Below are 26,189 nucleotides of genomic sequence, written 5' to 3'. Positions count from 1 at the left end.
CAAAGCTTGACAGATTTGCCCATTCCCACTGAAGACAGAATTCAAAGGAACTGAGAGCAAGCAATTTGACTGCACTTTGCTAACATCCTTGCCAGGACATCAGGGGTGGGTGGGAGGAAGTTACACTTGAACAGATTCCATATATATATATATATATATATATATATATATATATATATATATACACATGTGCAGTTCTAGATTCATTTTTCTGGTCTCATTTCCAATGCTGCCTCCGCTGCATCACTTAGAAGTACTGGCATCTGGCAGTCAATAAATAGCAATCTTTGAAGGGAATAAGTGCTTCTGTTGAATATCAACCAATATCCTTTTTATCAGGAAATAAGCCAGAAGCACCTCTTCAATTAGTCCTTTCTTTCATCCCACGGCCTTCCCAATGTCAAATGCAAGTCTTTTAGATGGCTGCTTCCGTCCAGGGAGTAGCTGGGTCGATTGCAGTGTTTAGACTTTGGCTGGAATTACAGAGGTTCCACAGGCCGAGGAAGAGGAAAAATAAATATTTAGGGTAGTAAGTAGGTTTCCCACCCACTCACCCCAATTATTTTTTATTAGTAAAATAGAATGATTAGAAGCATCTACTGTAAGGTGCTACCTTTAAAATCCCCCAAAGCATTAGGACTGAGAAAAGAGACCAGTTTTTTTGCAGTCAGCTTGTTGGGGTTTCTGTGGTTATGTTGGTTGCATGTCTGGAAGGCCATATTTTTGTTCTTCAGTTGCTTTCCATGTACAAAAGTATTTCAGGAAGAATCCCTCTTGCTTTGCTTGCTTCTTAGCTTTTTCTGCCTTTCATTTGTGCTCCAGATGGTAGTTATTTGACTGTCTACTTAGTTGCTTATTATACAAAGGCATGTGGCTTACAATACATTTAAAAGTATAAGCATTAATACATTCTACCATCTTTTAATCATACAAAACACCTACCATTCACTATATACATTCCTGCTTTGCAGGGGATTAGACTTGGTGACCCTTGGGGTCCCTTCCAACACAACAATTCTATTATTTATTTATTTATTTTGTTGTTGTTGTTAATTTAATAGCCTGCCCTTCATCCCAAGGTTTTAAGGTGAGCCACAACAATTTAAAATATGTTAAAATTTACAACAAATTACAACCACGAGATTAGGTGGACCATAGAAATATATATCCCAATATATGGAATAGGCACACCACACCACAACCTCCTATAACTGGATGCATACTAGTAGCAAACAACATCTCGGTCTATCGAAAGCTATGCCCCTCCAACTCAGGCAAGATGAAAATCCATGCAAGATGGGGGGGGATTCATAATTCACCTTGGAAACCACTGTAAACAATTGAACTCTTTTGCAGGATTTGAATAACACTTGTAGTGTAACAAGAAGTAGTCTTATATGGGATACTTAAAAAATGGGAGTGACTTTAAATATGCAGCGGAAAAGGACTAGAGATGGAACCCACGAAAGGGTGGGAGGAAGTCCAGAGATTCGGGTGAATCTTTGTTTGTTGTTGTTGTTGTTTAGTCATTTAGTCGTGTCCGACTCTTCGTGACCCCATGGACCAGAGCACGCCAGGCACTCCTGTCTTCCACTGCCTCCCGTAGTTTGGTCAAACTCATGCTGGTAGCTTCGAGAACACTGTCCAACCATCTCATCCTCTGTCGTCCCCTTCTCCTTGTGCCCTCCATCTTTCCCAACATCAGGGTCTTTTCCAGGGAGTCTTCTCTTCTCATGAGGTGACCAAAGTATTGGAGCCTCAGCTTCAGGATCTGTCCTTCCAGTGAGCACTCAGGGCTGAGTTCCTTAAGAATGGATAGGTCTGATCTTCTTGCAGTCCACGGGACTCTCAAGAGTCTCCTCCAGCACCATAATTCTTTGTTTACTTACCTTTTTATTACTTAAGACTTTGAATGTAGCCTTTAATTTGTAAAACCAAATATAATTATTTATAGATAGATAGATAGATAGATAGATAGATAGATAGATAGATAGAGATATATAGATATAGATATATAAAAGAAACCGTCTCCGGCAGAGATCCTGAAAGCTTTGGTGATGGTTTCAGAGCTGAAGACAACCAGTTCAGTTGATCAGACATGTGAAGCAGATTTCTGTCCTCCTTTCCTTCTAGTCTGCCAACCTGTTCATGGCATTGGTGTTTGAACTTCGGCTTCTCTCTGCTGGTGCCTTGCTGAGCCTGTGGCAGGGATCTTCATCGAAGTGTCAAGGCAACTGGTAAGACAGCTTCAAAATGGCTGTTTGTTTTGGTAGATTTGCCAGCTCTGAGTTCCAAGAGCTTTTCTGTCCCTTTCACCCAGGCTGTCCGTCCCTGTTGCCCTCCAGTTGTATTGGACTACAACTCATACCACCCCTGTGTATTTAGTATTTTGTGTTGCCTGAGGCAGTCACTTATCCATTGGCAAAAAGAAGTTCTAAGAAGGGACACAGGACTGCATATGATTTACACAGCCATCACTGGTGATCTTCCAGTGTTGATGGATTGCAATTCCCATCAGCTCCAGTCCACATGACCAATGGCCAGGGGGGAATGGGGCTTGCCCTCCAGATGTTTGTGGACTATACTAGGTTGCTGAAAATTGGCCTAAAAAATTATTCATCCACTCAACATACAAGCTGTGAAGGAGTGTGTGGAGGTAACGCTCCGTTTTGCAAAGGCAAACCTCTCATCAGACATGCAACAGTATGTCAAGGAGCATTGCGCCTGCTTTCCCTGACCTTTTGCCTTCTTGGCTAGAAAACAGGGTTTTCCCCCTGACCGTTTGTCCTCTCACAGATTTGTTTACTAGACATAACGCTTGGCTGGACCATGACCAGGGACGCAGACGTAATCAAGTATTGAGGAGAACATCTTAGGGAAGCACCTGCTGACATGTGTATTTGCTAATGCTGGAAATGTGCTTAGATGGATATACGTTAAGTTCAGGGTGGTTTCACTACTGTTTCCAATTGTTGACTTCTGCAAATAAAAGGAGCCTCTGAAGAGCTAGTCAGCAGCTTGCTTGGAGCATGCTTGCCCACCATGCTTCTGCACAGCTCACCTGCATTAAACCTCCCGTCGTCTCCGTTATTCCTACAGAGTGGTTGAAGAACAGCAGCAGCAAGAGTTGTGACATTCTCAAGGAAGAACCATGATCATTCTGTGGGACCCACCCACCTTAGAGATTTCTGGAAAAAGATAACAGCCAATGGGGTGTGTTCAACTAACTTTTATTCAGGTTAACCCATTGGAATTAAGGGTCGTGATGTTCTTAGGTCCATTAATCTCAATGTGTCTACTCTGATTAAAAGTTAATTGAATGCAACCCAATGTTTCTGCAACTAGCAACAAAAACAGCTACTTCAAAACTATATATTTATTTCCATCCTGACTATGCTGTAGCTCAGTCGTAGAGCATCTGCAAAAGCTCCAGGTTCAATCCTTGGTATCTCCAAGTAGGGCTGGTGGAAACGCTTGCGTGAAACCCTGGAGAGCTGCTGCCAATCTGTGTGGGCAGTACTGATCTAGATAGATCAATCGTGGGACTCATTATAAGGCAACTTTCTACATTCCTCTTGGGTCAAATCAGATGTGCTTTTCTTTTTGGGTTCCTTTCAGGCAACCTCTAGTGGACGCTCTCCCCTCCTGTGCCACTGAAGCCTGTGTGGTCCTGATGAAAGAGATGATCGTCTCTGAAGAAGTAGACGAGGACAAGATCGAATCATTCCTTTGGTCCCTCTCCTTCATCCCTGAGCCTACTGCAGGCATGATTGATGCTCTGGCTGTAAGCACGGAAGTGAAATTTAGCTGAGTCAAATTGGATAGCTCCGTCTGTAGAGCATGAGACTCTTAATCCCAGGGTTGCAGGTTTGAGCCCTACGTTGGGTGAAAGTTTCCTGCATTGCAGGGGATTTGACTCGACGACCCTTGTGACCCCTTTCCAACTCTACAATTCTGTGATTCTATGAATCATCCCTGTTTCTGTAGAAGCACTGTATGCATATGTATGGAATGGGACATACGCCCTTGGCTATGGTCTTGGAATTGGGATGGATAACTGAAGATAGGGATGGGGAAGAAATATAGTTATGTTTGCATTTAAAGGTGGACTGATTTCATTCACACTTGGCTGGAGTTCTGAAGAGCAGCGCTTCGCCCTGCAACCTTTTATTGCAGTTCCCATTGGTTGGTTGTCATGATGGATTGTCACAGATGTGCACAGCACCATATACAAGGTGCAAGTGTAGGGATGGGGAAGAAACCAAATCCACTTTCACATTTAAAGGCAAACCTCCCTAATTTGACATTCTGAAACAATATGCAAACCAAAACGAAGCCATCTTTTGAAATTCACATTTCTCCAAATTTTGAAGTCCTATCTTCAGAAATGCATATCCTTGTGTAAGGTGTGCATAGAAATGCACACATTAGTGAAAGCAGCATACAACAAAGGATTGTATTGGGGGCAGCATTTTGCAAAAATGTGTACATTAGAGACAAAATCCCGTGCAAAAGTTGTGTACATTACGAGAAATTTGCACTAAAACACTGATGAATTTCCATGAGAGTTTTTTTTTAACGTAAAAACTGCTGTGGAAATGTGGGAAACTGAACTCTCAAGCTTTGAAAAATGAAAAGTGGAGAGAAAACCAAAAAGGACAGCTTCAGCCATTCCTAGCTGAAGGTAGTCTGGGTGATGTGCGATGGGTCGCCAATAGGTTCTCACTCCCAATTACTTAACAGCAATATCAGATTCAGCTGCTGAGATGAAGACAGGTCTGGGGAGAAAACAGGAGTGGATATTGTGTGATGGGACAGTGGACCTGAGTCCTTCTTCCACAATGAAATTCTTGAGCTAGGTGTGAAGCACCATCTTCCTTCATTCTACGTTGTTCCCTGGGCCATTATTTCATACCTGGATCCAGTCGGTGGACCTTGAGTTTTGAATTAAAGTAGATTTCACTGAAGTCTGCCCATCCCTGATTTACTGCAATCACAAACCTGTGTTTATGCATATTTCCAGCCTCTGCTACAGTCACCACGAAGGAGACAGAGTGCCTTTTTAGGAATAACTGCCCTAGTAAATCACTTCTGTTCCACGAGAAATGACTGTGACCATGAGCCTGCTGTTGGGGGCATTATGCGGATTCTGGAGGGATACCTGGGAAGAAAATGTACCTTGCATGAGTCAGTAGGTATCAGCCAGGTAGGTAGTTCTGAAGCAACTTGAAAGATCAGCTTCTGTTTTCACTTTATCAGCATGTCTTGTTCAGCCTTTAGTTGAACTGAAATGTCACCTATTGAAAATAGGTGAATATCCAGATTTTGAAGTTCCGTTTTTGATGGCAGCCATGATAAGTCATGGCCTCCTACAGGGCTCATGTTCTTCCTTCTTCCGCTCATCCTCCAGCATCTCTGTCCCGAGGGCTTTCAAGGTTTCCCCTTGCATTCTTAACTGCTGCTTCCAGCATCATCCAAACCCAACAAATTCTGGTTAATTTTAACCATGGTTTGTTGGAAAGAAGCCAACTTCAAACCACGGTTTATGAAGCTGGCTTGTTTCAATAAACTGTAGGCAAGTTTAGGGTTCAGGTGTACAAATTAAACTGCAGCTAATTGAAATTGGGGAACCTGTGGTTTACCATAACAATTTTAGCTATGCAGTGCTTTGATCTGCTTAGGGAGGGGGAGAGGGCGATATAAATGATTTTTTAAAAGAAGGCACTTTATTTCAACTTCATTTTGAATTTTCAGGTGGAACTAATTTTGAAAGCAATTGGAAATGCAGGACTTGCAGCAGCACGTCTTGTGCCCATGCTGAGTTCCTGTGCAATGCTGAAAAGCAACCCTACAGAAATCCGACTGGCTGCCATAGAGGCCTTCCGACGTGTTCCTTGTGCAGCCAATGTAGGTGGCGTGTGGTTGGTTTTCTGTGCTATTTTTTGCCTCTGTATCATGGTAAAATAAGATGTACGCAATGCGGCTGAGAACCGGGTTGGGGCAGCATGTCAAAAGGGATGGTGGTAGGCGGGTCCTAAAATGCACACCTCTCAGATGTCAAAGGCCAAGGTAAAGAGGTCTCCACCCCCATCGTTCAGCCCGGACACTGAGATCCAGCACCGAGGGCCTTCTGGCGGTTCCCTCATTGCGAGAAGTGAGGTTACAGGGAACCAGACAGAGGGCCTTCGTGGTAGTGGCGCCCGCCCTGTGGAACGCCCTCTCTTCAGATGTGAAGGAAATAAGTAGCTATCTTCTCTTTAAAAGACATCTGAAGGCAGCCCTGTTTAGGGAAGTTTTTAATACTTAATGCTGCATTGTTTTTAACACTTGATTGGAAGCTGCCCAGAGTGGCTGGGGAAGCTCGGCCAGATGGGCGGGGTATAAGTAATAAATTATTATTATTATTATTATTATTATTATTATTATTATTATCATCATCATCTTCAGCATTCACCAAACTTAGGGGCAGCCACAGAGAAGGTCCTTTCCCAGAGGAACTGAACAGCTTCTTTTGCTTGCTTTCTTCCTTTTTAGCATGCTACATTAGTCCGTTTGTATCAAGCCTACAATGAGGATGTAGAAATAAGAATAGCTTCTTATCTCATGGCCATGAAATGTCCAAGTGATGAATTATTTCACCAAGTTAAATGGACTTTGCAGGAGGAGAAATCCAGCCAAGGTAAGGTGCAACCATTGAAATATTGAGCCTCAGCCTGGTCACAGCTACCCTAGGAAATTCTGAGAAGGGTTTTTCTTATGTACTTTATTGAAAATGAGGGGCAATGCGGGTGAGGGACCCTGTCTGTTTTCACCTAGCTTCTTGTACTGACTCTCTCCTTGCTGGCCCAGAGTTGTAGCAACAAGGAACTACAGTGGTACCTTGGTTCCTGAATGGCTTGGCTCCCAAACAAATCAGCTCCTGAATGCTGCAAACCTAGAAGTAAGTGTTCCGGTTTGCAAACCTTTTTTCGGAAGCCGAACATCCAGCGCGGCTTCCATGGCTTCTGATTGGTTGCAGGAAGCTCCTGCAGCCAATCAGAAACTGCACCTTGATTTTCAAACAGTTTTGGGAGTCAAACAGACTCCCGGAATGGATTAAGTTCAAGAACCAAGGTACCGCTGTACATAAGTAAATGAATTAGCAATGCTTCAACAGAAGCAGGAAGGCAGAGAGGGTAAGCGCTGGGTGTGCAAGGTCAGATGGAAGAGGTGAAAAAAATGACAGAGGCCCAGAAGGCCTCATGCATCCAGTAATCCACTGAACACAAAAACTCGTACTGCTGGCCCGTGAACTCCAGGTCGATGGTGAAGTTCAGATCTTGGTTACTACATCTAATAGAAAACTCAGGTGGTGAGTACTAATAGATATGTAGTCTGGCTGGAACTAATAAGGAACAAAATGAAGGTATAGGAGTGCCCAGAGTAACTCTGAGGTTTGCAAAAGTAATAAAAAATTAAAAATAGCCCACCCCTGGGCGGCGGGGGAAGCAGCAGCCCAATGAGGGCTGAGCATGCCCAGTAGCCATTGAATGTTGAGAGGCACTTGGAGAAGAAAAATGGAAAGAGGGAGAGGATGATGTGGCCTCCCTGGAGGAGGGTGAAGTGGAACCTTCAAAAGGAGAGGGAAGGGCCATAGCTCAGTGGGTCAGGCATCTGCTTTTGCATGCAGAAGGTTGCAGGTTCAATGCAATACTAAGCTGGATGGAACAATGGTAGGATTCAGTATAATGATTCAGCAGCTTCCTGGTTTCCTAACTCTAATTAGGATCTGAGAATACATTGCAGGTTTTGCTTATGTCTTCCCAAACCTCACCTGTTCTTTAGGTTTACACCTGTCCCTTTTTTGATTTTAAGTGGGTTCCTTTGTCTGGCGTCACCTCTCTGAACTTCTGGAAACAGATGACCCGCTGAAGCAGCATCTTAAAAATTCTCTTCCTAATGACATCATTGACAAAGAATTTGAGGGGGAGACATGGAAGTTTTCTTCGTATTCAGATGTTACCTTCCACTCGGGTAGGTTTTTAAACATCTGTACCTTATGGACTTCACAATGAATGAGTGATCAATGACTCCTTCAATTTTAACTTTATAGATCAGACCACAAGCATTTGGATGAACGATAATCCCCAGATCCTCTCATTTTGAAAAATAGTAGGTTTCTAGCATTTATAGAACCTAAGATATAGGGCAAAATGTACAGATACTATTATTCTCATTTCTAAATTTAATTTAATTCATTCATTTATTTAACTCATGCATTCATTTATTTATGAGTATTGATAAACCCATTGTCAGGGAACTGCCATCGGAGCTAGAGGCGGAGGGAAGGCTCCAGAGGGATGCCGGAGAGGGTCCCGGTAGGGAGAGAGGCAGCCCATCTGCTGGGGAAGGAAATCAGCGTAACACCAGTGGAGAAGGGGGACAGATGGGGGAATCGGAGAGGAGGCTCCAAGACTCCTCGCCGGAGACCAACGGAGAGAGTACGGGTCCTCCGCTGCCCACACCCTCCCTGCGCAGAAGACTTCCGCGCAGGGAGAGTAGGAGGAGACTTGGCGTCAAAGAACTTCTTTGCTGGAAGAAGTTCAAGAAACGCCCACTGACGGATTCTGCCAGCGACTGAGACAGCCATGAAGCTAGAGGCTGTCCAGACAGAAAGGGTTCAACCAGGTAACCTAGCCAGGAGTGGCAGCAACTTACGCACGAGCAACCCCTGGAACCATTACACCCATTCATATTTTTAAAACATTTCCAAGCAGTGTAAAATGTTGTTGTTGTTAATGGTACAACCTAAAAGCATATAAAACAGGAATTTGCAGATACAAATACATCAAATAGGATCAGGGAAAGCCTGGACAAAAAGATATTTGTGAGAAATCATCCTCTCTTTTTTTTACTTTAACCCCTCCCCACAAAAAAATAATAATCTGTGAATGCCCACTGTTATAGATCAGCGCAGTATATTCTTAGATCCAACATAAGGGCACAACACTATACATTTAAATAAGTGGTATACCACTTCAAACAGTCATAGCTTCCCCTACCCCAAAGATTCGGCTTCTTTCCCCCCTTTCAGTGAAGTAACCAGAGGCTTCCGAGAGTTCTGCAATATAGACATGTCTTCTCTGCTCCTCATTAGGTATCAAGTGCAACTACCAGCACTTTCAGTTCCTGACAGAGAGCAACTCAGTCCTTTTGGTCTCGGCTCAATCTGTGTGTTGTTGTTTTTTCAATGTGGCTTCTTATTCGAAGCCTCTGCTCACACATAAACCTATATTAGCCCTCTCTACAGGCTGGGAGGATGGAGGGGGGAAGTAATCCTCCTTCCCCAAAGGGGGGTTACGTTCTTCCTCCTCAAAAAGCGCTCTTTTCCCAGAAGGGTCTCCAGCCATTAGCTCATATGGCAACAAATGGCCTGTACTTGGCCAGCTCTTATGAGTAACAAAGCCAGATTTGTTTGGCAGATTTGACCACTTAAGCAAGTTCTTTTCTTGGCGAACAACCTCATCACTGAACTGAACAGTTCAGCTCAACCCCCAGACCCATTAGGATACAAAATAAATCCCTCCACAATGAAAACAAGCAGGTGGGTAAGCCTAACTTTCTTCCTAATTCTAGTGCCTCCAGGCTGTGCCCCTCAACAGGCCATAGCTGTCAACATTTCCTTTTTTTAAGGGAAATTCCCTTATTCCGAATAGGATTCCTTGCAAGAAAAGGGAAACGTTGACAGCTATGCAACAGCCCCACCCCAAACCCTCATTGACTGCAAGGCTGGAATGTGTCCTGGAAGAAGCTGACAGGTGAGACGGAGCTGTTTCGCTGGCTCCCTGGCAGGTGAGTCGCTTCTGCCTACCAGGAGGGGAAGGGGCAAAGCAGTGGAGAGATCAGTGTGTTGCAGGTGCACTGGTGAAGCCGAACCAGTGCTCCCTGTCTCTCTCCCAGTAATAGTGACCCACCTGCCAATTCTTGCTTCTGGATCTATGTAGAAAACCTCTGGCTTTCCCCGTACAAAGTGTTGCGGAAATCAAACCACAAGACAATTTTATTTTAATTTTTTTGCATCACATGCCTGAAGCTCCTCTTTATTCAAAAATGCGCATGGGAGAGGTCCCTTAACACGTTTGTGACAAGGAGTCCTCTGAGCATGAAACAAAGTGTATAATATTTGATTCAGGTAGGTAACCGTGTTGGTCTGACACAGTCGAAATAAATTTTAAAAAATTGCCCAGTAGCACCTTAGAGACCAGCTAGGTTTGTTCTGGGTATAAGTTTTCGTGTGCATGCACACTTCTTCAGATACAATGAAACAGAAGTCACCAGACCCTTATATATAGTGGGAGGGTGGGGTGGGGTTTTTCTCAGAAGGGTAGTAGGAGATGGGTGATTGACTCAATGAGTATGGTAAACCTGTTGACGACTGTTAACAACTGCAATTAGTCCTACAGGAAAAAGCAAGGGATAGTATGCAGATGACCAAAAATAGCTTTAGGATATGTAATAAGACAATAATCCAATATTTCTATTCAGACCACGTCTCTCCATAGTTTTCAGTTTAGTAAGGTAAAGGTAAAGGGACCCCTGACCATTAGGTCTAGTCATGGCTGACTCTGGGGTTGCGGTGCTCATCTCACTTTACTGGCCGAGGGAGCTGCCGTACATCTTCTGGGTCATGTGGCCAGCATGACTAAGCCACTTCTGGCGAACCAGAGCAGCACACAGAAATGCCGTTTACCTTCCCGCCAGAGCGGTACCTATTTATCTACTTGCACTTTGACATGCTTTCGAACTGCTAGGTTGGCAGGAGCAGGGACCGAGCAATAGGAGCTCACACCACCGTGGGGATTCGAACCGCCGGCCTTCTGATCGGCAAGTCCTAGGCTCTGTGGTTTAACCAACAGCGCCACCCGCGTCCCTTTCAGTTTAGTAGTAAGTTGTAATTCAGAAACTTCTCTTTCAAGTCTATTTCTGAGATTCTTTTGTAATAAGACAGCAGCTTTGAGATCCTGTATTGAACGTCCTGGGAGACTGAAGTGTTCTCCTACTGGCTTCTTTGTTTTGTGATTCCTGATGTCAGATTTGTGTCTATTTATCCTTTGTATTAGGATTTGGCCTGTTTGTCCAATAGAGAGAGCTGAAGGGCACTGCTGGCCCTTCTTCGTATCTGAAGAAGTGTGCATGCACACAAAAGCTTATACCCAGAACAAACTTAGTTGGTCTCTAAGGTGCTACTGGACAATTTTATTTTATTTTCGTATAATATTTGTACAGTAAATGTCACACAGAAAACAATTATTAACTTCCTCAAACATAGTGAAAAATTACAAAAAGCTCAAAGCAATATTTCAGCAGGTTACTGGAATAGTTGTTTGCCCTAAGATTTAGCTCACATAGCACTTATTCTGCTTTACTGGCAGACTGTGGTTACACATGTTAGAACATTTTTGCACAACTTTGTTTTTGTGGCTAAAGCAGCATCTGGATAATAGAATCATAGAGTTGTAGAGTTGGAAGAGACCCCAAGGGTCATGTAGTCCCAACCCCCTGTAATGCAGGAATCTTTCACCAAATGTGGAGCTCAAACCCACAACCCTGAGATTAAGAGTCTCATGCTCTACCAACTGAGCTATCCCAAGCCAGCAAATGAAGAAAAGAAAAGGCACTCTGCAGCCTTGTAGTGGGACATCCCATGGGTACAGCCAAACACCTCAACCAAACTGTGACGAAATTTTGACTGACCAGGTATCTTGACATTTTCACTTTGCAGCAGCTGCAAGCACAAACGTCGAGGCCCAGCTCATCTTTTCACCAGCATCTTTCATCCCACGCTCAATAGCAATGAATTTGACCATCCATGCACTGGGACGGGCTGTCAATCTCCTGGAGGCAAGTTCCCCTCTGAAACATACTGATAGCTAAATTCTGTGAGCAGCTTGCATGAATAGGATTTGTTTATAGTTTGTTTTTATTGACAGATCTAAATGTTCACAATTTGCACTTTCATAAAATATATCCGAATATAAATAAAACCAGACAATTATACATAAGACAGAATTTAAAACATTAGCAAATAAGTGGTTGGTCAAAAAGGAAAATTCATCTGTTTAAACATCTCCAGTTCCCTCCTCCCCATCATCCAATGCTGCTGTGATGGCCCAGCAGCTGTGAGAGCCCAGTTTGTAATCCCAGTGTAATTTGTAGCACCATCTGCTGTTGGCCACATGAACTGCAGCATGACAACACCCTTAGGAAAATATGTACAGGCAGTGACCATTTTGCACGTGTTCTCCCCCCCCCCCCAAATTTGCACATGTTCAATTGATGTGGGACCACTGATGCATGGTTCATTTTGGACCCAGAAGAGGGCGTAACAGGGGCAGGACATAACGGGGTGTAGCAGGGCAGGGCGGTCTTATGCACACTCCACCGACGCATGCAAATGCTCAGAATGCAACCGCTGCACAAAAAGGGAGTTGCCTGTATTAGGAGGGAAATAATCGGACCAGGATCACCCAGTAAGCTATCCTGCATTTCCTTTTGTGCTAATGTGCAGGGATGTTCTTATCAATGGCCTTCTAAATACCGTCTGTCGTTTCTTAGATTGCCATACGGTTAGGGAACATGGAAGATATTGTGCAAAAGTTATTTGGCCTCCATCCAGCTGAAGATGCCAAAGGGAGATTCGACAAGGCAGAACCTCCCATTGAGACGGGACGTAAGACTTCTCTGAATAAACCAACATTTGAGAGAAACGATCCCTCGTCTAAAGAAAGAAAGCCCAGCACAAGGAAGGAGAAGCAGAAGTGCCCAAGTGGGCAGTACAATAAGATGAGTGAGTTAGCCAAAAAGGTAACTTAATATGTGGAATCCATAGTGTTCTGTTGTGAGTGCTAACCTCAATAGAAACAATGATACCTCGGACAGCTCCACACAAGATTCAAACGGAACATATTCTAAGTTCAAATACAGTGGTACCTCGGGTTAAGTACTTAATTCGTTCCAGAGGTCTGTTCTTAACCTGAAACTGTTCTTAACCTGAAGCACCACTTTAGCTAATGGGGCCTCCTGCTGCTGCCGCGCCGCCACTGCACGATTTCTGTTCTCATCCTGACGCAAAGTTCTTAACCAGAGGTACTATTTCTGGGTTAGCGGAGTCTGTAACCTGAAGTGTATGTAACCCGAGGCGTATGTAACCCGAGGTACCACTGTATTGCTTCAGCAACAGACATTCTCAGACTGAGCCTTAAATAAAGGCTGCAGTTCTGTGTTCTTGGCTAGATCCATTTTTGCGGAGAGGAAGCTCTTCATTTAAAGGGGTCCAGCCTAGTGTAGCAACTGTTTGTTCGGACATTGAGAGAGATTCTGGTTGCACTCATGCTTTTTGAGCTGGAGTCCTCTGAGTCAGAGGAAGGCAAGACAGCACAATGTTCCATAGTGTTTTATTGCAAATGCTAACATCAGTAGAAATGGGGGGCACCTTGGACAGCTCCTTTGACAGTTTGGGCTGAATATATTCATAGAATCATAGAAGTGTAGAGTTGAAAGGGACCCCAAGGGTCATCTAGTCCATCTCCCTGAAATGCAGGAATCTTTGCTAAAATATCCATAACAGATGGCCATCCAACCTCTGCCTAGAAACCCCCAAGAATGAAAAGTCTACCACCTTCCAAGGGAGTCCGTTCCAATGTCAAACAGCTCTTCCTGTCAGCAAGTCCTTGCTGATGTTGAGTCGGAATCTCCTTTCTTGCAACTTGAATCCATTTGTTTCAGTCCTACCCTCCAGAGCAGGAGAAAACAAGCTTGTTCCATCTTCCATGGGACAGCCCTTTAGATATTTCAAGATGGCTATCATATCTCCTCTCAATCTCCTCTTTTCCAGGCTAAATGTACCCAACTCCCTCAACCACTCCTCATAAGGCTTGGTTCCATCTTGGTCGTCCTCCTCTGCACACATGCCAGCTTGTCCATATGCTTTTTAAATTTTGGTGCCCAGAACTGGACACAGTACTTGAGATGGGGTCTGACCAAGGCAGAATAGAGAGGTACTAATGCTTCCCTTGATCTGGACACTATACTTCTGTTGATGCAGCCTAGAACACCATTACCTTTTTTTCCTCTGCTGCATCACACCGTTGACTCATGTTAAGCTTGTGCTCTGCTGAGACCCCTAGATCCTTTTCACATGTACTACTGGCAAGCCAGGCGTCCCCCATCTTATTTTTGTGCTGCTGGTTATTCCTGCCTAAGTGCAGAAGCTTACATTTGTCCCTATTGAAATTCATTTTGTTAGCTTGGGTCCAGTTCTCCAATCTGTTAAGGTCATCTTGAATCCCGATTCTGTCTTCTGCAGCATTAGCTACGCTTCCCAGTTTGGTGTCCTCTGTAAATTTGATGAGCAACCCCTCAATTCCTTCACCCAAGTTGTTTATAAAGACGTTGAATAACAACAGGCCCAGAACAGAACCCTGTGGCATCTCACTTGTCACCTTTTTCAAGGATGACAAGGAACCATTAGTGAGCACTTTTGGGGGTTGATTGGATGTTATGGGAGTATGCTTCAGATATTGCTTCAGCAACACTCCTTCTCAGACTAAGCGTTCATAGCTTTGTCTCCAGAGCTTGTTCTGCCCTTGTGGAGAGGAAGTTCTTCATATAATCTGGTTGATTAGCTTCAACCAGAGCCAGGGCCTTTTCAACTCTGGCTCCGGCCTGGTGGAACGCTCTGCCTCATGAGACCAGGGCCCTGCAGGATCTGATTTCTTTCCGCAGGGCCTGTAAGACAGAGTTGTTCTGCCTGGCCTTTGGGTTGGAGCCAATTTGATTCCCTCCCTCTCTTTCTTTTTTCCTCCTTTTCCTTTCCTTCTCCTCCTGCGATGAGGCTACATTTTAATATTTTAATGTTTCAGTATTTTAATGTTGTATTTTAATTTTGTTTTTTAAGTTGTAATCATTCAGCTTGTTTTTATTATTGCTTGTAAGCCGCTCTGAGCCCGGCCTTATTATTAAAGGCCACAGCCTGATTTAGCAATTGTTTACTCTGAGAAAACAAGGGAGGCTCTGGTTGTAGGCCTTCTGAGCTGGAGACCTCTGAGTCATTATTGGGCTGAGGCAATAAAAGGTATCAGGGGCTCTTCCTGAGAAATCACAGTTTCCTAACTGGTGTGTTTTTAGCCTGTTCCTTGGTTCCAGTTCCTTGCTCCCTCCTGATACTTGCCTTTGGCTCAGCCCTGACACGGAGTCCTCATTCTGAGATCTCTGGCCCTTTGCATACGCATTATTATCCCTTTTTAACAATAGATCACTTGGGGGGGGGTTGTTTCAGAATTACTTTCTACCACTTTTTGATGTAGCTGCTTCACACGCACCACTCCCCACCCCCCTTTCTCTTTCCTTCTGCATCAGTTCACCAAAAGGATGGGAAAGAAGAAGAAACCAAAATGTAGTCTGAGCATAAAAGTCTTTGGGAATGAGCTTGCTGTTTTGGACTGCGGGGATCTGAGAAGTGAAGCAAAACTCTATTACCTGAACCTTGTGGAACTAGTGGTAAAACTGCTAAAGGTAAGGGAATCGTGAATGGTCGGAGCAGGCCAGTGGGGCCTGGTGCTTTCATTGATGTTTGACTCCAGCTCCATCCAGCATAGCCTATGCTCAGAGACCAGAGGCGCCATTTTCTGAAGCGGATTGAGGTGGCCCAACGTCACATTGTGCAACATTGCAATATTGCACACATGGTGTCACACAACGTCCTGATGTTGCTCCAACAATCGAGAGACCAGGCCCCCTAAAATATACCTACTGAGGGGGCCCACAGTGCCTCAGCCCCCTGGAACCAGTGCTTCTGTCAGAGATGGTAGGAGTTGAGGCCCGATAGCAACTGGAGGGCAAGAGGTTGTGCGAACCTGGGTTTGAGTGTCCATACTGGAAACAGGAAAGCCCAGATTTGAATCCCCACTCAGCCTTGACATTCAGTGGAATTGGGCCAGTCATACTCTCTGTCTAGCCTACCTCACAGGATAGTTTGAAAAACACAATGAGAGGGGACAGAGCACTGGACTTGATGGTCTTTTGGTGGGGAACAGCTCTTTAGATGTCAGAATGTAGTAAGCCCACCTTGCTGCATTTGGGAACCTACCTGCCATTTCGCTGTGTGGGTCCTGAACATCTGCCCCCATATCCTGCTCTGACAGAACCACTAGTTGAAGAGCCATGCATGCTGCCTTGAAGGAAAGGGGAGCGATAAATGTGTGTCGGGCATAGGCAAACTCGCCCTCCAGATGTTTTGGGACTACAACTCCCAGCATCCCTGACCACTGGTCCTGTTAGCTAGGGATGATGGGAGTTGTAGTCCCAAAACATCTGGAGGGCTGAGTTTGCCTATGCCTGGTCTATGTAACCATAGTCCTGTAGGGCCCAAAGCATTTGTTGGCTTGCTCTTGCGCGGTGCCAGCACCGTCGATGGTAATTGTGCCAACAAACAAGTGCTTAGCCATCATGGATATTATTGCACTACCATTTTATGTTTTTATGTAACCATTTCCAACAGGGTCAAGAAGTCCAGTTCAATAAGAGGTTGAGTTTGGCCACAGAGGAACTGCTGTTCCCAGCAATCTCGGGTTTGCCCATCCTCCTGGCTTTAAATGCCTCAGCAGCAGTCAGTGCAGCAATCCAAGGCAATATGGACTTTAGACAACGGAGCAATTTTTTCGTCAATGGCTATATCAAGCCAAGGTATACACCTGCCTTTAAAGCTCTCCCTCCCTCCCTCCCTCTCTCTCTCTCTCTCTCTCTCTCTCTCTCTCTGCAAGGAGCTTTTGAAGCAGACTCGTGAGCAAGCTCTGTCAAAGGCTAGGGAACCACTTTGATTTCCTCTGTCTTGATGCCAGGAGTGGGTTTCAGGGGCAGGCAGCCTTAATGCAAACAGCATCAAAGAAACAAGACAGCTCAGGAGGCCAGGCCTCATGAGCAAAGCGACTCATCCCCTAGGGTAGATCTCACCCCTGTAAGTACAGACTGAAGGCCCCCACCTTCCCACATTTCCCTAAGTCTCCTCCTCCCCCGGGTCCCTCTCAAGCAATCTGAGATTCCGCCGCCTTGTCTGTCTCTGCTCCTCCCTCTTCATGCCTCTTCTGGTCCTGGGAGACAAGGGGGGAGGGTAGCTGGTCGTAGCAGGAGAGCAAGACCCCCTGGCTTCTTCAGCACCCTGCCTCATCACTGCCTCTTGGCCCTCTTCCTCTCCAGCCTCTGCTTCCCTCCAAATCTGTACTGCTCTCTGCCCCAGCTCCTTCCTGCTCACTAAACCCTGTTGCCTCTCCTGCTTCCAACACCTCCTCCTCCCCCCAGTCTGCTCCCTCTTCTCCCTCTGACCACTCATTATCGTCCCACCACCAATCCCCTGGCTCCCAGCCTTTTTCCTTCAGGGGTTCCCTAGGGGTTTCCCCAGCTGGTGCCTCTCACCACTCTTCTGCCTCCAGCCAGTCCCTGACACTTGATTTTACCTGTTGATATACGTGGCTGTCTTTGGTAATGTCCAGAGGCAGAATCTGATAATAATAATAATAATAAAATAATTTTCTTTATATCCCGCCCTCCCCAGCTGAAGCCAGGCTCAGAGCAGCTAACAACAATAAAAGTAACACAACATTCTAAAATCAATTCATTTTAAAATCAATTCAAAATCAAATTCATGGCAACCATTGGGCTAGTGTTCTGTGAGGATTACCAAAGGAGGGGGTTAGACTGTGCCTTGGCCAAAGGCCTGGTGGAACAGCTCTGTCTTGCAGGCTCTGCGGAAAGATATGAAGTCCCGCAGGGCCCTAGTCTCTTGTGACAGAGCGTTCCACCAGATCGGGGCCACAGCCGAAAAAACCCTGGCTTCGATTGAGGCCAGCCTAACCCCCCTGTGGCCCGGGACCTCCAATATGTTTTTGTTTGAAGACCGTTAGGTCCTCCATGGGTCCTGTAGAAGAAGCGGTCCTGTAGGTACGAGGGTCCTAGGCCGTATAGAGCTTTAAAGGTTAAAACCAGCACTTTGAACCTGATCCTACCAACCAATGCCCTAACGTTTTACAGAGGTAGTCCACCAGCATACCCTCTAGGATTTCGCAGATGAAAACACCCCTGTGCTCACAACCAAGGAGCAAACTCTATCCATTCTGCTACCATACATTAAAAGTGGGGCCCTGCATCGTCGAGTGCTTCTTTCCAGGTTCTCAGAAACGCCATTCCATTTCTCCTCTTCCCTTTTCATCTCCAACACTTTGTCAGCACACTGTGCTTGCTGAGCATACTCAGTCCTCACGGGGTGATTTCCCCCATGTTGGGAGGAGGGAATAGCGGGCAGATGCAGCCCTAAAACAAAGATGTCGCTCTTGACCATGCAACCTGTTTCTCCCTGTGCTTCTTGGTAGTGCTGTCTTTCAGATTTCTGCCCAAATGGGAACTGTGGGAACTCTGGGGAAAACTGGCTTGAGCTGGTCAACTGGATTAAGGTCGTCAGCCAGCCTTGATGGAGGGGTCCAAGTGAAAAAGGGGAAAGAGGTTAAGGTTTTTCTGAACACTCCCGAAGAATCTATGGAGATGGTTTATTTCAGGTAAAGTCCACCAGTAATGCCTATGACCTCATATTCAAGAATCTGAATGATAATGTTCTTAAATGCTTTTTTCTTTCCCATGCAAATATCTGCATTTGAGTTCTGTATGGTATCCCCCCCCCCCCCAGTGAAGGCTAGAAAACTTTGGAAAATTAATTAATGGATGCCCTGATGCAACATGTTTCTGGTCTTCACTCCAAGTGCTGGCTTGGAGATTCCATGAGTGCAACCATCCAGATCACTCTTTCCCATTCTTGTTTTCAAATTAGTTTTTCTTAAAACTGGGGATCAAACCTGAGATCTTTTGCATACAAATCATATGCCCTACCTCTGAACTCTTGTCCCTTCCTTAAATCCATTGTAAATAATAATAATAATAATAATAATAATAATAATAATAACCACATGATGTTGTCTTCCTTAGATTGAATTGTGCTGTCTTTGCTTCTTTTTTACAGCTCTGAACTGTATGCAATAACCATGGATGAAATGGAAACCGCTCATGGTTTCCCAAGCCATAGCGAGACTAGATCATGCACAAGTGAGGAAGGTAGGTTTTTATCATTTACGTCTAATATATAGCAACCAGCTGTCACCTTGCTCTTAACTATCATTGGGAGCACGTTCCTTCAGGAGCTAAACGTCCCCCCAAATTTTGCTTGCAGAAAATGGAAATTCTGCAAACAAGGGTTAGCAGCAGAGAGTGTGTATGAGGAATAATGAATACAGATTTACGGCAAACTGACGCCTGAGATGAATGCAGTTTAGAAAGCATAGAGTTGAAAGGGACCACGAGGATCATCTAGCCCAACCCCTTGCAATGCAGGAGTCCTTTGCCCAATGTGTGGCAACCCTGAGATTAAGAGTCACATGCTCTACCAACTGAGCTATCCAGGCATCCTCTGAACCCATTCCCTCCTGCTAATTCCCTTGACCCCGCTTCATCTTTTTCTTTATCAAGTTTACACCCCATATTTCCATTAAAAAATGTGTCCTGAGTGGCACAAAATGAATGGAAATAGGCAACCGTAACAAAATATATGAGAAGATTAAAAACAAGTCAATAATAATAATAATAATAATAATAAATTTTATTTATATCCCGCCCTCCCCAGCCGAAGCCGGGCTCAGAGCGGCTAACAACAGTAAAATGATACAACATACTAAAATCATTTCATTATAAAATCAGTTCAAATCAGATTAATGGCAACCATTGGGCTAGAGTTCTGTGAGGATTGCCAAAGGAGGGAGTCAGGCTGTGCCCTGGCCAAAGGCCTGGTGGAACAGCTCTGTCTTGCAGGCCCTGCGGAAAGATGTCAAGTCCTGCAGGGCCCTAGTTTCTTGTGACAGAGTGTTCCACCAGATCGGAGCCACAGCCGAAAAAGCCCTGGCTCTGGTTGAGGCCAGCCTAACTTCCCTGTGGCCCAGGACCTCCAAGATGTTTTTGTTTGAAGACCGTAAGCCAGGAAAGCTGTAAGACCTGTACAGGATGAAAGTGTGAAAGGAATCATGGAGGGTTAGCTGCTGACCCTGTGGCTGTGTTCTACCTGCATAGTCAGAGACAATATGCCTCTCAAGGCCAGCTACTGGGAATCAAAAGTGGAGAGAGTGCTTTAGAGCTCAGGTCTTGCTTGCGGGCTCACCATAGACATTCGCTTGGCCACTCCTGGATGCTGTGCTAGATTGGTTCTGACCTGATCCAGCGGCCTCTTCTAATGTTCTGATAGAATACTGGAACATGACAAATTAGCCGTATTAATTCTTTGCATTGGAAGGTGTCAGATAAGCGCCAGAACTTTTATTTTTGAAGGTGGCACCTGAGCAGCGATGACAAAGGTGGCAAAGGAAGAAACTGCATGAGCTAGGGCTGGATAAGTCTTCATCGGAGAGTAAATAAAATGATTTAAATGTGAAATGATTTAAATGCGGGACTTGACATCTTTCTGCAGGGCCTGCAAGACAGAGCTGCTCCACCAAGGCACAGTCTGACCCCCTCCTTTGGTAATCCTCACAGAACTCTAGCCCAATGGTTGCCATTAAATTGATTTGAATTGATTTTAAAATGAATTGATTTTAGAACGCTGTGTTACTTTTATTGTTGTTAGCAGCTCTGAGCCCGGCTTCGGCTCAGAGGGGAGGGCGGGATATAAATAAAATAAAATTATTATTATTATTATTATTATTATTATTATTATTATTATTATTATTAAATGACTGATTGGTTGACAATGCAGTTTCCTAAAAACAGCCTTTCTCCTTTCTTGGATTCACCAGATGAACTGTTCTCTCCCTTTTACCCAACCCCCTTCCCCCACCCCCACCCCTCTTTCAACCAGTGTCGAAGGCATTGGGCTGGCAACTGTGCTCCGAGATCTCTACCCCTGACGATGAGACCAGCAGTTTCATTCTTCCGTTTCCTGGGCCAGCAAAATTTGCCATAACGTTAAAGAAGCAAGACCGAAGCCTGTACCAGTACTTAATGAAAGCTGCATATAATTATATTTCTCAGGTTCAGACACTGCCCTTCAATCTGGATATGTATTACTCATTCCTTCTACATGCAATGATCAGGCTGCAATGGCCGGCGCATGTTTTCACTGGTGCGATGAGATGGGGCAGAATGTAGTGGCAACTGCAGAGAAGAAGGGCCTGTGTCCTTAAGAATTGGCAAATTGGGGGAGGGGAGTAGAGGCAGGGGACACCACCCCCTTCCCATAGCAGTCCTGATATAAAGCTACAATATAATGCCCCATAGAGCTTGAAAGGAAAGTGCTATTTATAAATAAATCCCAACTACATAATAATATAATAATAATTTATTATTTATACCCCGCCCGTCTGGCTGGGTTTCCCCAGCCACTCTGGGTAGCTTCCAACCGAATATTAAAAACAATGCAGCGTCAGACATTAAAAACTTCCCTAAACAGGGCCACCTTCAGTTGTCTTTTAAAAGTAAAATAGTTGTTTATTGTCTTGACATCTGGTGGGAGGGCGTTCCACAGGGCAGGCGCCACTACCGAGAAGGCCCTCTGCCTGGTTCCCTGTAACCTCACTTCTCGCAGGGAGGGAACCACCAGAAGGCCCTCGGCGCTGGACCTCAGCGCAACTAATTACTAAAACAACCACCCATATGTTTGCATGAGACTATTAGAAAGATGCCTACCTACATACGTCCAGGATTTCCCAGACATATCCGGAATCCAACTATAGCTAGCAGTGTCTGGGCAGAAATTGGGCAAATGTCCAGTAAAATCCGGACATATGGCAGCCCATGGCAGCAGTGCTGTTTTTGCCGATTTTTGATAAAAATTAGCTCAAAAACGGCAAAACAATTGTACTTTTGCCCAAGAAAGCTCAACAACTTTTCCATCCAGATTTTCACTGTTTGAAATATGGCAACGCTACCTACCTATCATAACTGCAGCTTCATAGGATAGCTTCTGCATATACTGTGTTTTATGATTGCATCACAAAGACCACAGTCCTTTTGCTAACACCGTAACATGGGCAATGAGCATAAGGAGTTAAGACGCAGCCTGCTGGATCAGACCAAAGTTAGTTTACACCACAAACGGATCCAAAAACGTCCAAATAGTATCTCTATATTATACTAATGCAAGTTTACAAAATCACATACAAAACAATTGCAACCACACCATACACACAACTACCAGGAAAAAGCTCGTTCCGACAATGAATCTTTCTTGAAGCTCCTGCAGATTAAATTGACAATTTCTAATTCCTTTAGGGAAAATTATTTGACAAACCCCAGCTTGAATTAATAGTGGATCAGGTGCCTGACCTTTCTCCTTCTCTAGAGCCCCATAACCTTGGGGAGGGCAGCACCCCCCACCTCTCCCCCCACCACCATAGGCTCCACTTAACCATGCACATTTTCTCTCAACAAAGCTGATGTGCGCACATCACCAATGCATTGTTTCCTTCCCATAATACAGATACAGTATTCCCCTCCATACATAAAAAGGGCCCAAACAATCTCTCGTTGCTGGAATGACCAGACAGTGAGCTGTATCTGACTAAGTTCTACTCAGAATAAACTCATTGGAATTAATGGGCTTAAGTTAGCCATCTGGAGGGCCACAGATTCCTCACCCCTCCTCTATAAGCCAGGAAGAGCAAGTTAGCCACAGGTGTGCAAGAACTGCCCATGTCCCCAACTCCCAACAGTTCTACTGCAGGTGTTGCTAGTAAGAGCAGTAGGGGTAATTGAAGTTCTTCTTTTTCTTCCCAGAAAGGTTCCTGGATCCCAAGTGAAGCTGGCCTGCATTTCTTTATAGGGACTCCAAAATCAGAATTGAAAAGGGAGATTGCTATCAATTTCCATTTGAATATCCCTCAAAAGAAATTCAGAATTGAATTTATCCACCCCAAGAAAAAAATGCAAGTGAATGGTAAGATTCTCACCACCACCCATTAAAAGGCTGTTGACTTCCATTTAAAATGTGTTGCCTCTCCCATTGTGAGAGAGGTACGGTATATGTAAGGCTTAGGTCACTCACTAGGAGTAGAGGTCGTGAATTTTACCTTGGATATTATAATTAGCACAGGCTCATGCACTGCTATTCCCTCCATAATGTCCTTACATAAATGTCCCTCACCTGATGATACCTGAGATTTGACACATCCCATGAAATTTTCCTTTCATTCATTCTGCAGAATTTGTTAAATACTGTTAGATAATCTACCATTTATTCCTGTTTTACAGATAGGACTACTGTAGTTGATGAATGGTGTGTGTGTGTGTGTGTGCGTTTGTGTTTTATGTAACCAGAAGCACACCACACATGCATGGTAAATGTGTGACTAGGACCCAAAGTACCCTGCAACTATGCCAGCTCTCATGCATGTGGATTATTTTATTTATTCGTTTATTTATTTATTTTATTTCTGATCTATCCCCACTTTCCTCCATGTTGCTCAAGGTGGGATACGTGGTTCTTAATCCTCTCCATCTTATCCCCATGACAGCACTGTGAGGTAGGCTAGGCTGAGAGACTATGACTGCCCCAAGGTCACCTCATGAGCTTCATGGCTGAATACTACTACTACTACTACTACTACTACTACTACTAATAATAATAATAATAATAATACAGTGGTACCTCGGGTTACAGATGCTTCAGGTTACAGACTCTGCTAACCCAGAAATAGTACCTCGGGTTAAGAACTTTACCTCAGGATGAGAACAGAAATGGTGCGGCGGCAGCGGGAGGCCCCACTAACTAAAGTGGTACCTCAGGTTAAGAACAGTTTCAGGTTAAGAACGGACCTCCAGAACGAATTAAGTTCTTAACCCGAGGTACCACTGTAATAATAATTTATTTATACCCTGCCCACCTGGCTGGGTTTCCCCAGCCACTCTGGGAGGCTTCCAGCAAAAGATTAAAAATACATTAAAACACCAGTCATTAAAAACTTCCCTAAACAGGGCTGCCTTCAGATGTCTTCTAGAAGTCAGGTAGTTGTTTATTTCCTTGACATCTGGTGGGAGGGCATTCCACAGAATGGGTGCCACTACCAAGAAGGCCCTCTGCCTGGTTCCCTGTATCCTTTTCTCGTAGTGAGAGAACGATCAGAAGGCCTTCGGAGCTGGACCTCAGTGTCCAGGCTGAACGATGGGGGTGGAGATGCTCCTTCAGGTATACTGGACCAAGTAAGGATTTGAACCCTGGTTTTTCAGGTCCTAGTCCAACACTCTAACCACTACACTTCACTGGCTATCAATGGGCAAATCAGAAAATAAAAATCACATACACTTCCTTCTGTATCTATCAGGAAACATTGAAGCCTCTAGAAATTCGCGTGTGGGGCATCTGGAACTGATAGTTGATGATGACAACATCTACTACATCAAGGTAAGCGTGCTTTTGCAGCCAAGGATATTGTGAGCAGAGCATGGCATGGGCAAAGGAACAAGATGATAAGCTGCTCACCAGAGCAGAGAGGTGTCTGCCTTGATTGTGCAACATCCTTCCTAAGGTCTATAATGAAAAGGTAAAGGGACCCCTGACCATTAGGTCCAGTCGTGGCCGACTCTGGGGTTGCGGCACTCATCTCGCTTTATTGGCCAAGGGAGCCGGCGTACAGCTTCTGGGTCAAGTGGCCAGCATGACTAAGCCGCTTCTGGCGAACCAGAGCAGCACCCGGAAACGCCGTTTACCTTCCCGCTGGAGTGGTACCTATTTATCTACTTGCACTTTGACGTGCTTTCGAACTGCTAGGTTGGCAGGAGCAGGGACCGAGCAATGGGAGCTCATCCCGTCGCGGGGATTCGAACCGCCGACCTTCTGATCAGCAAGTCCTAGGCTCTGTGGTTTAACCCGCAGCGCCACCCACGTCCCAAGGTCTATAATGTATCCCACAGCTATTGCTTACCATTGGCTATGTTCTCTCTCCACTCACAAAAGGTGGTATGCCTTTGAATGCCAGTTTCTGGGAATCTCACGTTGGAAGAGTGCTATTGCACTCAAGTTCCGCTTGCAGGTTTCGCAGAGGCATCTAGTTGGCCACTGTGAGAACAGGATGGACTAAACTCGGTTGGTTAGAACGTGGTACTGATAACCCCAAGGTTGCAGGTTCGATCCCCGAATGAGACAGCTAGATATTCCTGCATTGCAGGAGGGTTGGTTAGATGATCCTCAGGGTTCCTTCCGACTCTACAATTCTTTTTCCCCCCCAAAAAATTATTCATTTTATAACACAAATAAAAAACACAAACAGAAAAGACAAACAATACAAGCCAATTCTTGTCATATCCTTATTTTTCTAAACACTGTTAAGTGGGCTTCCCCAAGTCCCACCTATCTGATTTTCATTTTACTTCTTCTTTAGCAGTTTACATGTATCATAATTTCTAACCACCTTTTTTAAAAAAAAATCACACTTAAAATAACTTCACATTTTATCACTTACAAATAATACTATTTTAAAATACCCTATTTTCTACCTCTAACCCTACAGCCTATATCCACTTCCAAAGCTATTCTAAGATTTAAATATTAACATATTTTTTCAAATATTCCTTAAACTCCTTCCGACTCTACAATTCTATGCTTCTATGATTAGGTGGGCCTTTGCTGAGCCTTACATTTTCCATTTAAGGATGCCCTATTGGGTGTGGTTTTTGCAGGGAAGGGCAGATCTGCACACAGCAGCTGCAGAACAGAGGTACACAAGCCACCTGGAAGCGAAGTTGCTGAGAGATGGGAGCCCCATAGTTCTTTCAGGAAATCTCACAAAACAGCCTGGGAAGAAGATGGCATTTTCAGTATCCTTGATTAATCTACTGAAGGACTTGGCTTTCCTTTCAGGTCAGTGCATATCACAAGAGGTGTGTGTCTGTTTGTTTTATTTAATAAAATGTATATACTGCTCGATTGTAGGATAAACCTCAAAGCAGTTTATGGAAAAGATAAAGCAATAAAATTATCCCTTAAAAAAACAACAACTCACAACCATAATTTCAAACATATGGAAAGTTAAAAACCAAAACAGAATAGACTAAAACAAATGAAAACTCATACTAGCTTTCTAAAGAACTGAGTAAAGGTAAAGGTAAAGGGACCCCTGACCATTAGGTCCAGT

General features: G+C 44.5%; 1 protein-coding gene across 1 annotated transcript in view; it reads left to right on the top strand.

Moving 5' to 3' along the window:
* LOC310748851 (uncharacterized protein) overlaps positions 1-26,189 on the top strand; it is a 102,795-nt gene that overhangs the window by 18,727 nt on the left and 57,879 nt on the right. Inside the window, exons 9-24 of the mRNA XM_083584842.1 lie at positions 2,134-2,237; positions 3,619-3,784; positions 5,024-5,206; positions 5,755-5,907; positions 6,535-6,679; positions 7,855-8,013; positions 11,762-11,880; positions 12,595-12,843; positions 15,397-15,552; positions 16,538-16,722; positions 18,402-18,584; positions 19,043-19,134; positions 20,921-21,093; positions 22,837-22,996; positions 24,381-24,460; positions 25,735-25,915. Coding sequence (XP_083440968.1) covers positions 2,134-2,237; positions 3,619-3,784; positions 5,024-5,206; positions 5,755-5,907; positions 6,535-6,679; positions 7,855-8,013; positions 11,762-11,880; positions 12,595-12,843; positions 15,397-15,552; positions 16,538-16,722; positions 18,402-18,584; positions 19,043-19,134; positions 20,921-21,093; positions 22,837-22,996; positions 24,381-24,460; positions 25,735-25,915 — 2,488 coding nt within the window. The remainder of the gene's footprint in view (positions 1-2,133; positions 2,238-3,618; positions 3,785-5,023; positions 5,207-5,754; positions 5,908-6,534; positions 6,680-7,854; positions 8,014-11,761; positions 11,881-12,594; positions 12,844-15,396; positions 15,553-16,537; positions 16,723-18,401; positions 18,585-19,042; positions 19,135-20,920; positions 21,094-22,836; positions 22,997-24,380; positions 24,461-25,734; positions 25,916-26,189) is intronic.

The sequence above is a fragment of the Podarcis filfolensis genome (assembly GCF_964270895.1).
Source record: "Podarcis filfolensis genome assembly, chromosome: 14".
In the NCBI taxonomy this organism is placed as follows: domain Eukaryota; kingdom Metazoa; phylum Chordata; class Lepidosauria; order Squamata; family Lacertidae; genus Podarcis; species Podarcis filfolensis.
Note: the sequence above shows the minus strand (reverse complement) of the source record. Positions and strands in the feature narration are given on the sequence as shown.